At 47.9% G+C, this 13,626-nt stretch overlaps 1 protein-coding gene across 4 annotated transcripts in view; it reads left to right on the top strand.

The window, feature by feature from the left end:
• SDK2 (sidekick cell adhesion molecule 2) overlaps positions 1-13,626 on the top strand; it is an 876,954-nt gene that overhangs the window by 802,649 nt on the left and 60,679 nt on the right. For all 4 annotated transcript variants that reach the window (XM_077458690.1, XM_077458687.1, XM_077458688.1 and 1 more), the window contains 2 exons: positions 1,608-1,723; positions 11,855-12,041. In XM_077458690.1, coding sequence (XP_077314816.1) covers positions 1,608-1,723; positions 11,855-12,041 — 303 coding nt within the window. The remainder of the gene's footprint in view (positions 1-1,607; positions 1,724-11,854; positions 12,042-13,626) is intronic.

Here is a 13,626-nt window from a genome sequence, read left to right as displayed (position 1 = left end):
TACAATACAAGAGGAATCGGAGGGCCCTGCTCTTTTGAACTTACAATCTACACATGAAGATCACAGATTTTATAGATTTACATCACTTTACAGCACAGCATCAGGGGGAGGCAATAGGAGGGCACAGTACAGGGGGGAGATAAAAAGGCACAATATGGGGGGGGGGCAGGAGGAAAAAAAATCTAGGATAAAGAGGGAACAGTATGGGGGGGGGGTTAGGAGGGTACAACACTGGGGTTAGGAGGGCACATTACAGGGGGGAGGCAGAAAGATACAATACAGGGGGGCACAATACTGGGATTAGGGGATTAGGAGGGCACAGTATAGGGGGAAGGCATAAGGGGGGTGGCAGAAGGGCACAATACAGGGGGGAGGCACAATACTGGGATTAGGAGGGCACAGTATAGGGGGACGGCAGAAGGGGGGTCAGGAGGGTACAGTATAGGGGGAGGCAGAAGGGCACAATACAGGGGTGGACAATACTGGGATTAGGAGGGCACAGTATAGGGGGGAAGGCAGAAGGGGGGGGGGTCAGGAGGGTACAGTATAGGGGGAGGCAGAAGGGCACAATACAAGGGGGGGCACAATACTGGGATTAGGAGGGCACAGTATAGGGGGGTGGCAGAAAGGCACAATACAGGGGGAGGCAAAAAGGGGGTTAGGAGGGCATAGAACAGGGGGAGGCAGCAGGGCACATTATTGGGATCAGGAGGGCACAGTACATGGGGGAGGCAGGATGCCACAGTACAGGGGGGAGGCAGAAGGGCACAATATTGGGATCGGGAGGGCACAGTATTGGGGGAGAGGCAGAAGGGCACAATACATGGGGGGTGGAGCAGGAGGGGCACTGTACAGGTTATGGGACACAGCCATTCTAGGACAGCTTGGTAAAAAGCATGACTGCCCTGGCAAATCCGGGACAGTTGGCAGTATGATATAATGCAAGATTATCATGGGGCCCCCATGCACCTGAGGCCTCTGGGCAATGCCCATGCAAAATGAAAAAAACTTTTGCCTTTAGTTCGACTTTTGAAAATGTTTTTTTTTTTTTTATCCTACCTGGCAAGAAGAAAGAGATGCATTGTATCTTTTTTTTTTTCACTCTTGCAGTAGATGTGCTACAGGAAAATAGTTTTTTCTTCTGTAGTCTATGCGGTGAGATTCTAGGTATGGGGGCCACATTCCATATTATATTATCAGCCATGTACATTATATTGAAGGTATTCAGAACATATTATGACTTTACAATCACGACACCTGGGAACATTTTGGCCACGGTGAAAGCCAAGCTAGTACATTGTGATACATTGTGAAGGGCGACTTATCATAGACACAGCATGGACAATGCTCTGAGCTGTGCGACCATGGCCATTGCAATTCTCAGTACAAGGTCTTTATCTCATAATTCTGCACTTCATATTGATCTGAAGACACATCAGCCTTCGTTGTGGACAGTGCGGCGTGTTGTGTTGTGAATGTCATGGTGTGTGTGTGTATGATATACACTTACTATGGGCACAGCGTTTAACATTATGGCCTTACAGCGCTGGAATTCTGGGTTCCAACAGGAAATAAGTACTGTACATTCTTCCATTTCTTTCCTTTAGTGCCCACAGCTCCTCCGCAGAATGTCGCTATACAGACCGCCACGGCGGTACAGCTGGATGTGACATGGGACCCGCCACCTCTGGAGTCACAGAACGGAGACATCCAGGGGTACAAGGTAATTATTTGTGAGTGTGTTCAGGCCCATTCCCGGAGGGTCATCTATGGCAGCAAAACATTAACAAACATGGAATGTATGTGTTGCCTGCCGAAGATGCAGAAAGCAATGCCGCAACCCTACAGATCTTTTTAAACAATATGTGCAATATGTCTGAAAAGTCAATTTTTTTCCAATTCCTATATATACTCATTCTAGGACCTGGTATATTCTATCATTAATTGTGCTGTCCACAGTGCCCCCCTGTGGTGACAACACTTATATACTTATACGACCCTACAGATCTGCCCACCTCCACTGTGCTAACCAGATATTATACTGCAAATGCATTTTATAAATGGCCCATCTTCTCCAGAAACTGTGATTATTATCCTTGCTTACATAGAACTAGTCAGGGGTGAGCTTTTCTTAGAATCTCTACATTTACACTGTTCTATCTGTGCAGCCTTATCACTAAGTGTGTGTGCTGTTGTTCACTTGTATTCTTTCCCTGTTAAAGCAGACCTGTCAGGCTGTGAGGCCCCCTAGTGGTGGCTGACCAGTCTCCCCCTGTGCTTAGAGCTGATTGACAATTTCTCTGGGCTGCTGGAGGAAGATAAAAAAACTGTCCAAACACTTTTGTTTTACAAATTTTACTTAATTTGCCTTTGTGTGTGTGTGTGTGTAAAATATATACACATATATGACAGTTCTATGAGTGTTATCAGTAGATGGGAGATAGGAGGACACCCTCTGTGGAGGGGAGAAACCTTTACAGTCTGACACTTCTGTTTTGACAGGGAGAGAATACAAGTATTTAAAAAAAAAAAATGCAAGTAATTCCTGAGAAGTACACTTTGCACAATTATAAGAGTTAAAGAATACATTTTTACAGATGCCCACTGGTGACTTTAAAGCCACCCTGTTACCTCTGTGACAAAACCAGACCCTACAAAAGTAGTAGATAAATACTCACCTCTCTCTTGAAGAACTCTGGCCATTGATGCTGTCTGGTACTTCCAGATGTATCCCTCGCTATGGTTCCTCTGGTGGCCTGTAGTGGCAAATTGGCTGTCAGGATGAACCACAGTACCCAGCAGGGGGGGGGGGGCGCTATCCGTTGTACCCTGAAGTGTCAGTGGCGTCGCCCAAGGCTCTTAAAGAAAATTAAAATTACCCATCACTCTGCACCCCCCCCCCCATCACCCTCTGTATCCCCCGTTACACCTCACTCTGCATCCCCCATCCCCCTGCTCTTTGCACCCTCTGCAACCCCCATTACACCTCACCCGGCCTGTGCATCCCCCATCACCCCGCTCCCTCTGCATCCCCCCGCTCCCTCTGCATCCCCCCTTTACCCTGCTTTCTACACCCTCTGCATCCCCCATTACCCTGCTCCTTCTTTACCCTGCTCCCTGCATGCCCCATCACCCTGCTCTTTGCACCCCCATTACACCTCACTCTGCCTTCTCATTACCCTGCTCTCTACACCCTCTGCATCCCCATTTAACCTGCTCCTTCTGCATCCCCCATTACCCTGATCTCTACACCCTCTGCATCTCCCATCAACCTGCTCCCTGCACCCTCTGCATCCCACCCTGCTCCTTCTGCATCCCCCCATTACCCTGATCTCTACACCCTCTGCATCTCCCATCAACCTGCTCCCTGCACCCTCTGCATCCCACCCTGCTCCCTCTGCATCCCCCATTACCCTGATCTCTACACCCTCTGCATCTCCCATCAACCTGCTCCCTGCACCCTCTGCATCCCACCCTGCTCCCTCTGCATCCCCCATTACCCTGATCTCTACACCCTCTGCATCTCCCATCAACCTGCTCCCTGCACCCTCTGCATCCCACCCTGCTCCCTCTGCATCCCCCATGACCCTGATCTCTACACCCTCTGCATCTCCCATCAACCTGCTCCCTGCACCCTCTGCATCCCACCCTGCTCCCTCTGCATCCCCCATGACCCTGATCTTCTACACCCTCTGCATCTCCCATCAACCTGCTCCCTCTGCATCCCCCATTACACCTCACTCTGCCTTCCGATTACCCTACTCTCTACACCCCCTGCATCACCCCACTCCCGCTGCATCCCCCATTACCCTGATCTCTACACCCTCTGCATCTCCGATCAACCTGCTCCCTCTGCATCCCCCATTACACCTCACTCTGCCTTCCGATTACCCTACTCTCTACACCCTCTGCATCACCCCACTCCCGCTGCATCCCGCATGACCCTGATCTCTACACCCTCTGCATCTCTCAGCAACCTGCTCCCTCTGCATCCCCCATTACACCTCACTCTGCCTTCCGATTACCCTACTCTCTACACCCTATGCAGCCCCCATCACCCTGCTCCCTGCACCCTCTGTATCATCATTAAACCTCACTCTGCATCCCCCTGCTCTTTGCACCCCGTTTCCTCCATTACACCTGACTTTGCCTTCCTATTACCCTGTTCTCTATGCATACCCCATCCCCCAACAACCTGCTCCCGGCACCCTCTGCAGCTACCATTACCCAGACCTCTACACCCTCTGCATCCCCCAGCACCCTGCTCTTTGCACCTTCTGCATTCCCCATCACCCTGCTCTTTGCACCCTTTGCATCCTCTATCACCCTGCTGCTACTCCCTCCACCCCGCTCTCTACATCCTCTGCATTCTCCCTCCAGCCTGCTCTCTGCAACCTCTGCATTTCCCACCACCCTGCTCTGTGCACCTTCTGCGTCCCCCATTACCCTGCTCTCTGTACCCTCTGCATTCCCAATCACACCTCACTCTGCATCCTCCATCACCCTGCATCCCTCTGACGCACAGCACTCCTTTTTTTGGGGCTTCCTACATCTTTAGGATTTGGAGTGACGCTTCACCTAGAGGGGTGCGTCCACTGGCCTTTGGGGCCCCTTCCGTAGCGTTGTTCAGTGTGCCCCTTGTACTTAGCCCTACCAGCGGCAGGGAATTTTGGGTGTTGTAATCGGCGATGAGGAGTGGAAAAAAAAAAAGGGGGACGCACAGCGTTAAGAAGTTGGTGGATTGCTGACCTGACCCCATACAGGAGTACTGTCCATACCCCCCCTATTGGCAGCCCTGGTCCCGTGGTGGCCAAAACTCCCGTTTTATTCTCTTCCTTCCCAGAATGTGGGGGGGGGGGGGGGGAGACTCCTTGACATGATCATCTATAAAAAGTTAGTAGATCCCCTTTAATATAAACGCCTCTGAAAAAATATCTATTTTTCCTCAGCTGCCTGTTCAGAATAACTCCACATTACAACAAAGAGATCAATTTAAATCAGCCCGTCCTTTCAACGCGTTTGAATTGATGACTTTTAAAATGATGCTTTAAAATAAAGTGTTCTGGGCTTGGATGGCGCGGTACTTCTTGGAGTCATTTAGATACACAAGTGGCGCACGCTCCTGATTTACTCTGCGCTTATCAATTGTCAATTTGAAAAAAAATAAATAAAAAAATAAATAAAAAATAAAGCTTGAAAGCCGCTATCGAGGGTTTTGTGTTACAAAATAGTCTTTTATGTTTTATCTTCACTCCGGTGTAGAGATAAGAGGCTCTTAGGTTCCAAAGGAGCTGTTATGCATTAAACGCACTTCAATTATTATTGTTATTACTGATTTCTAATGCGCCGTCTCAAGTGCGGCGCTCTACAGAGTAAACAGCATATGTGCAAAGAGAGACGTCTGCAATAAATATATATGAAGAGGACCTGTCAATGGTTGATGGCGGATTGGGGGCGGAATGTGTTCAAGGTTTGGGAACACCGAGATTCTGGAGTTCTGAGATGCTAAACGGTAAAAGAGAGGCGATGATGGCTGGATAGCTCTCCTTTCTTTACCTATAAATATCTCCCTTCTTCCCTCGATCGCTCTCTTCTTCTCCTTCTATCGCCTTCTCTCTCTATCCCCTCCCACCCCTTCCTTTCCTCCTTTTTCTCCCATTGTCCTTCCCTCTCTCTCTCTCTCTCTCTCTCTCTCTCTCTCATTCTCTTCTTTCTCTCCCTTTATCCTTTCCTCTCCTCTCTTTTGTGATTCCTTTTCATCAAGAAAAAAACAAAAATGGACCTAGGGCATTACCAAAAGATCATTTATTAACCACTTCAGCCCCGGAAGATTTGGCTGCTGAATGACCGGGGGGCCATTTTTTGCGATTCGGCACTGCGTCGCTTTAACCGACAATGGCGCGGTCGTACGGCCCTGCACCCAAACAAAATTGACGTCCTTTTTTCCCCACAAATAGAGCTTTCTTTTCGTGGTATTTGATCGCTTCTGAGGTTTTTATTTTTTGCGCTATAAACAAAAAAATTGCAACATTTAAAAAAAAAACACCATATTTTGTACTTTTTTTTTATAATAAATCCCCTTTTTTTTTAAGCTCCTTTTTTCTCAATTTAGGCCAATACGCATTATTCGTCTACATATTTTTGGTTAAAAAAAATAAAAAAATCGCGATAAGCGTATATTGATTGGTTTGCGCAAAAGTTATACAAAATAGGGGATAGATTTATAGCATTATTATTTTTTTTACTAGTAATGGCGGCGATCTGGATAGAAAACGGAAGAACTCTGGACAGCCGCACTCCGGATCAAATAAAGTAAACTGTGACTTTATTTTCTCAAATGAAAAACCTCACATCACACAAATCACAGCAGCAAAGGGAAAAATACAGACCAAAACTGACGCGTTTCACACTAAAATTAGCGCTTACTCAATGGCGGCGATCTACGATTTTTAATCGGGACTGCGACATTATGGCGGACACATCGGACACTTTTGACACATTTTTGGGACCATTGGCATTTATACAGCGATCAGTGCTATAAAAATGCAATGATTACTGTATAAATGACACTGGCAGGGAAGCGGTTAACACTAGGGGGCGACCAAGGGGTAAATGTGTTCTCTGTGTGTGTGTTTCTAACTGTAGGGGGAGGGGACTGACCTAGAGGAAATTACAGATCGTGGTTCCTAGCTATTAGGAACACACGATCTGTCTCTCCTTACAGAACAGGGATTTGTACGTTTACACACATATGTCCCTGTTCAGTCTCCTGTGCCGACGATCTCTCATGGCCGGCGATCATTGCGACCGTTGGCCACGAGCATCGGCACCCCTGCAGTGCAGCGGGCACGTGAGCGCTCCCCCGACGTTGCACGCGTGCCTGCTATCCCGATGCCGCGAGCCGACGTATATATCTACGACGGTTTGCGGGATTCGTGCCGACCTGCCGCTGTATAATGACGGCGGCTGGTCGGCAAGCGGTTAATAAAAAGTTGTATAAAAGTAGGTACTCACAAAATGCAACGGCCAATAAGCCCTAAAATATACGGCATATGGACATGCACAGGACACGGGGTACAGCTGAAGCGTTTTGGGGGTGCGCCCCCTTCCTCAGAGCTATGCTGATGAGGAAAGGAAGGGGGCGCGCCCCCGAAATGCGTCAGCGGTATCTCCCGCATCCTGTGCATGTCTATATACCGTGTATTTTATGGCTTATTGGCAGTTGCATTTTGTGAGTACGCACTTTTATACAACGTTTTATTAATAAATTATCTTTGGTAATGCACTAGGTGGGCGTGCTTTCCATTTTTCTTTTTCTTGTAGTTTCCTTCGGATTACCCCATCCGAGGAAGGCAGCATCCACCCTGTCTTGGGATACCATTTTACCATCACTATACCTGTTACCCTTTACTTTAAAAGGCCTATTAGCGCTGGAAGTGACTCTCTCTCCCCTTCTGGCTCCTTTCCTCACCCCCTTTTCCTTCCTCTCACTCCATCTCATCTCCCCCTTTTCCTCTCACTCCTTCTCGTTCCTTCCCTCTCCCCCTTTTCCTCCCACTCCTTCTCCTTCCTTCCCATTCTCCCTTTTCCATTCCCTTTCCTTCTCTCTCTCTCCTTCCCCCTATCTTTCTTTCTTTCCCTCTCAACCCTTTCTTCTCAGATTCTCCTCTCTCCCGTTCTTTACCCTCTCCTTCCTCATTCTACTTTTTCCCCCTCTCTATACATCTCACTCCTTTCCTCTTCCCCTCTTGCTTGCTTTTTTTCCCCACTTCCTCCCTCCTTCCTCACTCCTCCTAGACAATTGTGCTCTTCCAACCTTGCGGTAACGGTGAAGACCCTTTTCTTTTCCAGCATGGCTGTGCCCCCCCCCCCACCCCGTGTACAAAGCCAGCTCCATAAAGACATGGCTTCACCAGTTTGGTGTGGAGGAACTCCAGTGTCCTTCACAGAGATCTCAGCTCAACCCTACTGAACACCTTTGGGATGAATTTAAACGCCGATTGTGAGTCAGGTCTTCTCATCCAACTTCAGTGCCTAACCTCACAAATGGGCACAAATTCCCACAGACACCCTCCAAAATCATGTGGAAAGTCTTCTAAGAAGAGTGAAGTCACAAAAGGTGGTCCATTATTGGCCAGGTCTTTGAAATGAGAGACCTAACAAGCCTATAAAGGTGAGATGGTCAGTAGATCTTTCATCCCAAAGTAGAGATGAGGTCAGGGCTCTGTACAGGACACTGGAGTTCCTTCACACCAAACTGCTCAAACTATCTTGACCAGTTCACAGAAACTCAAGTGACCTAGTACCGAGCCCTGGCCTCAACCCTACTGGGCAGCTTTTGAATGAATTGAACTTGCTTCTCTTGCCCATTTGCCAATAGAGCATTTGTGAGGTCGGGTACTGCTGTTGGATGAGAAGACCTGGCTCCCCATCGGGGCTTCAATTCATCCCAAAGTCATTCAGTAGGGATGAGGTCAGGGCTCTGTGCAGGACACTCGAGTTCCTCCATACCAAACTGGTCACACCATGTCTTTATGGAGCTGGCTACGTACACAGGGGCAGTGTCATGCTGGAACAGAAAGGGGTCTTCACCAAACTGTTACCATATGGTTGGAAGAGCACAATTGTCTACAATGTCTTTGTATGAAGGAGTATTATCAGTACCCTTCACTGGAGACACCTGAACCATGGGGTCCGCAGAACTTTTTTCAGGGGGGGGGGCATCATTTTAGGGTCACCCATGCTCCGCCCCTTTTTGACAATGTCATTATCATATTATCATGGTCAGAGACTGCAGACGTAGTAAAGTCCCTAGGATAAGTAATGGATAATGGCCACAGGCCCTCTCACCAGACCCAGCGAAATTACAGCAGTGATCCCTCCAGCTGGACGATTGATCACTCTGGGTCCCCCGGGGGCGACTCTGGTCAGTAGTGTCACATGTCTGTACCCTGGTCTCTCTGGCTTCCGCCCTACGCACTCCTCATTCTTTGTCCTGTAGCGCTCTCTCCCTCAGCTTTTTTCCAGGCTGCAGTCTCTCGATCTCTCTCTTGATCGAGCTGTAGCCTCCTCCCTGTGGAAAACGGGGGCCGCCAATCTTTGGGACTACATGTCCCATGATGTTCTCCTGTCCTGGTCTCCTTTGCTTGGCCCTCAGTTATGGCCAAATAGGGAAGGAACGGAGCGGGCAGGAAGCCCCGATAGCAACGCAACTGTGCTGAATTTAAGATCTGATCCTCAATTTCCCGGGGTGGGCACTTGACCCCTCTTGCCCCTACCTGCAGACGCCCATGACCTGAACACATCATTTTGACCAGGTGTAGTGGTCAGGTGTCTACAAATTTTTAAAGTTTCCCGAAAAACTACTCTAATGTTGTCCACATATGTGTGTGCGTGGTAGCATCAGATGATTTCCCATTGACTTTCACTCTGTAATTTTTAATTTTTTTTCCTTGATCATAAGCGTGATCACAAATTTGCATTCTTTTGTATTTTCACTGCCAAACAAAAACGTTGGCATTTAGCGCTCTTGCCTGGCATTGCCACCGGAACAAAGAAGGAAAAGCGGGATAATTGCTCAAAGCCTGCCGGCAGTAATCTTGGATTATGAACAGCGCAAAAAAAAAAAAAAAGTTTGCAAATATTGGATTTGACGATGAAGCTATCATTTCACAAAGACAATTATCTCCTAAAAACGCCCGAGTCGCACTGCCAAGAGCAGAATCGCACATGTTTACTGTTTTATTAATGAAGCCCAGGGGTCTGCGCCACGTTCTGACACGACTACCTCGTATGGCAGAAAAATAGACCCCAGCTTTAAAAAAAAATAAAAAAAATAAATAAAAAAAAAAAAGGACAGCAGAGGGCGCTCTTGTCCAGCCATTGTGTACTGCGTCGCTGCAAACGTCAACGTCTGTTCGCCTGTGCAAAAAAAAAAAAATAGTGTTCTTGCCCTTTACAGTCAATCAGTTCCAGGCTGTCATTTTTCCCCGCAGCGGTTAGAAATTAATAATGAAATCCGTAATCAGCTCTCGTGTTATCGGCCATGTTGGAAAACTTTTTGTCTTGTTTTTCCAGGAAATTCATAAGTATTTCTTTTTCAGATAAAGGAAGGGCGAGACATTTCATGAGAATTAGATACCATGTAGCGCCTCCTAGTTCCTCTTTTGTAGAAGTTAACGGCTATTTCAAGAAAAAAATAATATCAGGTTCACGGGGGACAAAAAGTGTCGAACTTTAACCCCTTTGTAGCAGATTATTCCTTTGTTCCAGTGCTGCTCAGTTTGGGGAACAAGGGGATGGAGGCCATGTGTAAGCTCTATGGCAGGACCTGGAGCTTACACAGGTCAAACCTTCTTCTCCCCACCCCCCGCTGAGTGGCCAAGCATCCAAGCACCACCCTACCACCAGGGCTTTTTTTTTTCCCCCTCAAGGACTTTGAGACACTCCTTGTCTCTGCCCTCTACTCACCTCTGAGCACTGTCCATCTGTTCTACCCCTACCTACCTCTCAGCACCGCCCGTTTTAGAGAACACAGAACCAAGTATAAGATTTTGGTGCTGGTAATTTGTATGTCATTTGTTAATAACAAGCAAGCAGTAAAATAGCCCCCCATCAGCAATAATAGATCCCCCCAGCAACAATAGACATCCTTACCTCAACAGTAGATCTTTCCCAGTAACAATTCACCACTCTCCCGGAGACATAAGACCCCCCCCCCCCCCCACACACACACCAATAGATTCCAGCAACAGCAGACCTCACAAGCACCAATAGATTCCCCACACGCAATAGTAGACCTCCCCAGCACAATATATGCCCCACCAGCAATAGTAGACCTCCCCAGCACAAATAGTGCCCCCCCCCCTTGTGACAATAGATCAGCCAGCACACCCCACCACCTCTTGTAACAATTGACCTTTCCAGAAACATAAGATCCCCGACGGGCAACAGTAGACCCCCCCCCCCCCCTGCACAATAGAGCCCTCAACAGCAATAGTAGACCTCCCCCTACACCCCTCCCCTGTGAAAATTGATCACCCAGCACACCCCACCACCCCTTGTCATTACACATACATAAGTGCTACGGGTGCTGGAACTGAGCCCCCCCCACCCCCCTACAATTTTTTTTTTTTAAAGCCCTGTCTACCACTAAGTACCAAAGATTATTTTTTTTCTCCTTGAAGTCTAGCGACGAGGAATTGAAGGGGGTGGGGTGTATGTATTATTGGAATGTTCATCAATACAGTGGACATGTTCCCTTTGCCTAGATGACCAAAGCACGAGTTTGCTTTAAAGGAAGCACAACAATCTGGCAAACTCAGTAAGTATATGACCACAAAGACCCAAAAAACAAATTTGGTGGAAAAGTGCAGCTTAAATTTTATGCAAAATGTCGACTTTTCCTGTAGAAGTCAAGCTTGGTTCCAATGGTCCTTTAGTGTATTAGATCCTCAGCCAATAATGGGGGGGGGGGGGGGAGGGGGCAAAGTTTGACATTACTTTGGGGTAACATTACTTTGGAGCAACATTGACATTACTTTTGGGTAACTAACACTTTTTATATGAGATTGCCAACATGTTTTTCAAACTATGTGAAAATTTAAATAAAGATCGAGAAGAGGGGCAGAGAGAAGGAGGTGTGAGAACCCAAGTTAGGCTCAAGCGGTCCTCGGCTCATGATCACACAGGGAGATCTGTTAAAAAGCCTTCATGGAGTAGAGATACTCCGCTGTTAATGTCCTGCCATGGTAGGTCCTGTGGTCCCCCAGACCCATTGTCATTCCCCGACCCTCCCCACAAACTTGAAGCTGAATTTTTTTCCCATGTATAAATAATTTTGTGCCTCTTCCAGATCTACTTCTGGGAAGCTGTGCGGAAGAACGAGACCGAGAAAGTGAGGACGTTGTTCCTCCCCGAGAGTGGGGTGAAGCTCAAAAACCTGACGGGGTACACCACCTATCTGATCAGCGTGGCGGCATTTAACACGGCCGGAGATGGTCCCCGCAGTCTACCCATCCGTGGCCAGACACAGCAAGCCGGTAAGCTTTACAGAACACAAGGGTTACCTATTCCAGCAATCCATAAATACTCAACCTCCTGGCTAGGACTTGCAGAACCACCACCGCTCTGGCCAACAGGCTGAGTCCATTGTGGGTTCCCTCAGACAATACTCAAAACACTGTGCACAAACGCACCAAGTCTGCTGCCTTACAGCCACATGGACTCCTGGGGAGGGTGGAGCAGTGAACTATTGCCAACACCCAACTCAGAAGGGCTGTATCCATCTGCCCAATCAGGGTGATGGCTATTGGTAAAACCTAGACCTCAGATTTAAGACTTCAACCCTCCCATGCCTCTGCAAAGCCTCCTGGCTCCAGAAGCTACTTATCCCAGTTTGCCAGATTGGTGTGCGAGAACACAACTGCCCAATCGGGTGCTGGCTAGTGGCAACATATGGACCCAAGATTGGAGACCTCATATCTCTATGATGCCCCTGGGCTCCAGAACCTACTAATCCCAGAGGACACTGAACAACCAGTTTTCTCTATACTAAACACAACTACCCCATTGGGTGCTAACTAGTGGAAACATATGGACCCAGGATTGGAGACCTCATCCCTCCCAAGTCTCTACGACACCTCTGGGCTCCAGGACCTACTAATCCCAGAGGACACTGAACAACCATTATTCTCTGTACCAAAACACAACCGCCTAATCGGGGTGCTAGCTAGTGGCAACATATGGACCCAGGATTGGAGACCTCACATCTCTATGATGCCCCTGGGCTCCAGAACCTACTAATCCCAGAGGACACTGAACAACCAGTTTTCTCTGTACCAAACACAACTGCCCCATTAGGTGCTAACTAGTGGAAACTTAGGGACCCAGGATTGGAGACCTCATCCCTCGCAAGTCTCTATGACACCTCTGGGCTCCAGGACCCACTAATCCCAGAGGACACTGAACAACCAGTATTCTCTGTACCAAACACAACCGCCTAATCGGGTGCTGGCTAGTGGCAACATATGGACCCAGGATTGGAGACCTCATCCCTCCCAAGTCTCTACGATGCCTCTGGGCTCCAGGACCTACTAATCCCACAGGACACTGAACAATCTGTTTTCTCTGTACTAAGCGCACTTGCCCAATTAGGGTGCTGGCTCGTGGCGAAACATGCACCCAGGATTCGAGATTTCATCCCCCTAAAGTTGTTTATTTAGTAAAGGCAAATAGACTGTTCACGTTGCATGAGGATTTTCCCCAGAGCTTAGTGAATGAGGCAAAGCTCTGGTTGTTCAGTGTTCTCTGGGATGAGTAACTCCTAGTATGGGTCCTGGAGCCTGAGAGCTTGGTAGAGATTTTGGGACTGATGTATTAAAGACAAATAGACTGTTAATTTTGCAAGAAAAGTTGCACTTTGCAGAAAAGATTTCCACAGAGCTTGGTGAATGAGGCAAAGCTCTGGTTGTTCAGTGTCCTCTGCGATTAGTATGTCCTAGTATGGGTCGTGGAGCTTGGTAGAAATTTTGAGGCTTATTTATTACAGGCAAATAGACAGTTCACTTTGCAATATAAATTGCACTTTGCATGAGAGTTTTCCCAAGAGCTTAAGTGAATGAGGGG

This window comes from Lithobates pipiens, unplaced genomic scaffold (assembly GCF_037356315.1).
Source record: "Lithobates pipiens isolate NorthernLeopardFrog02 unplaced genomic scaffold, aLitPip1_a1.2 Scaffold_28, whole genome shotgun sequence".
NCBI lineage: Eukaryota > Metazoa > Chordata > Amphibia > Anura > Ranidae > Lithobates > Lithobates pipiens.
This window is presented reverse-complemented; position numbering and strand designations above follow the sequence as displayed.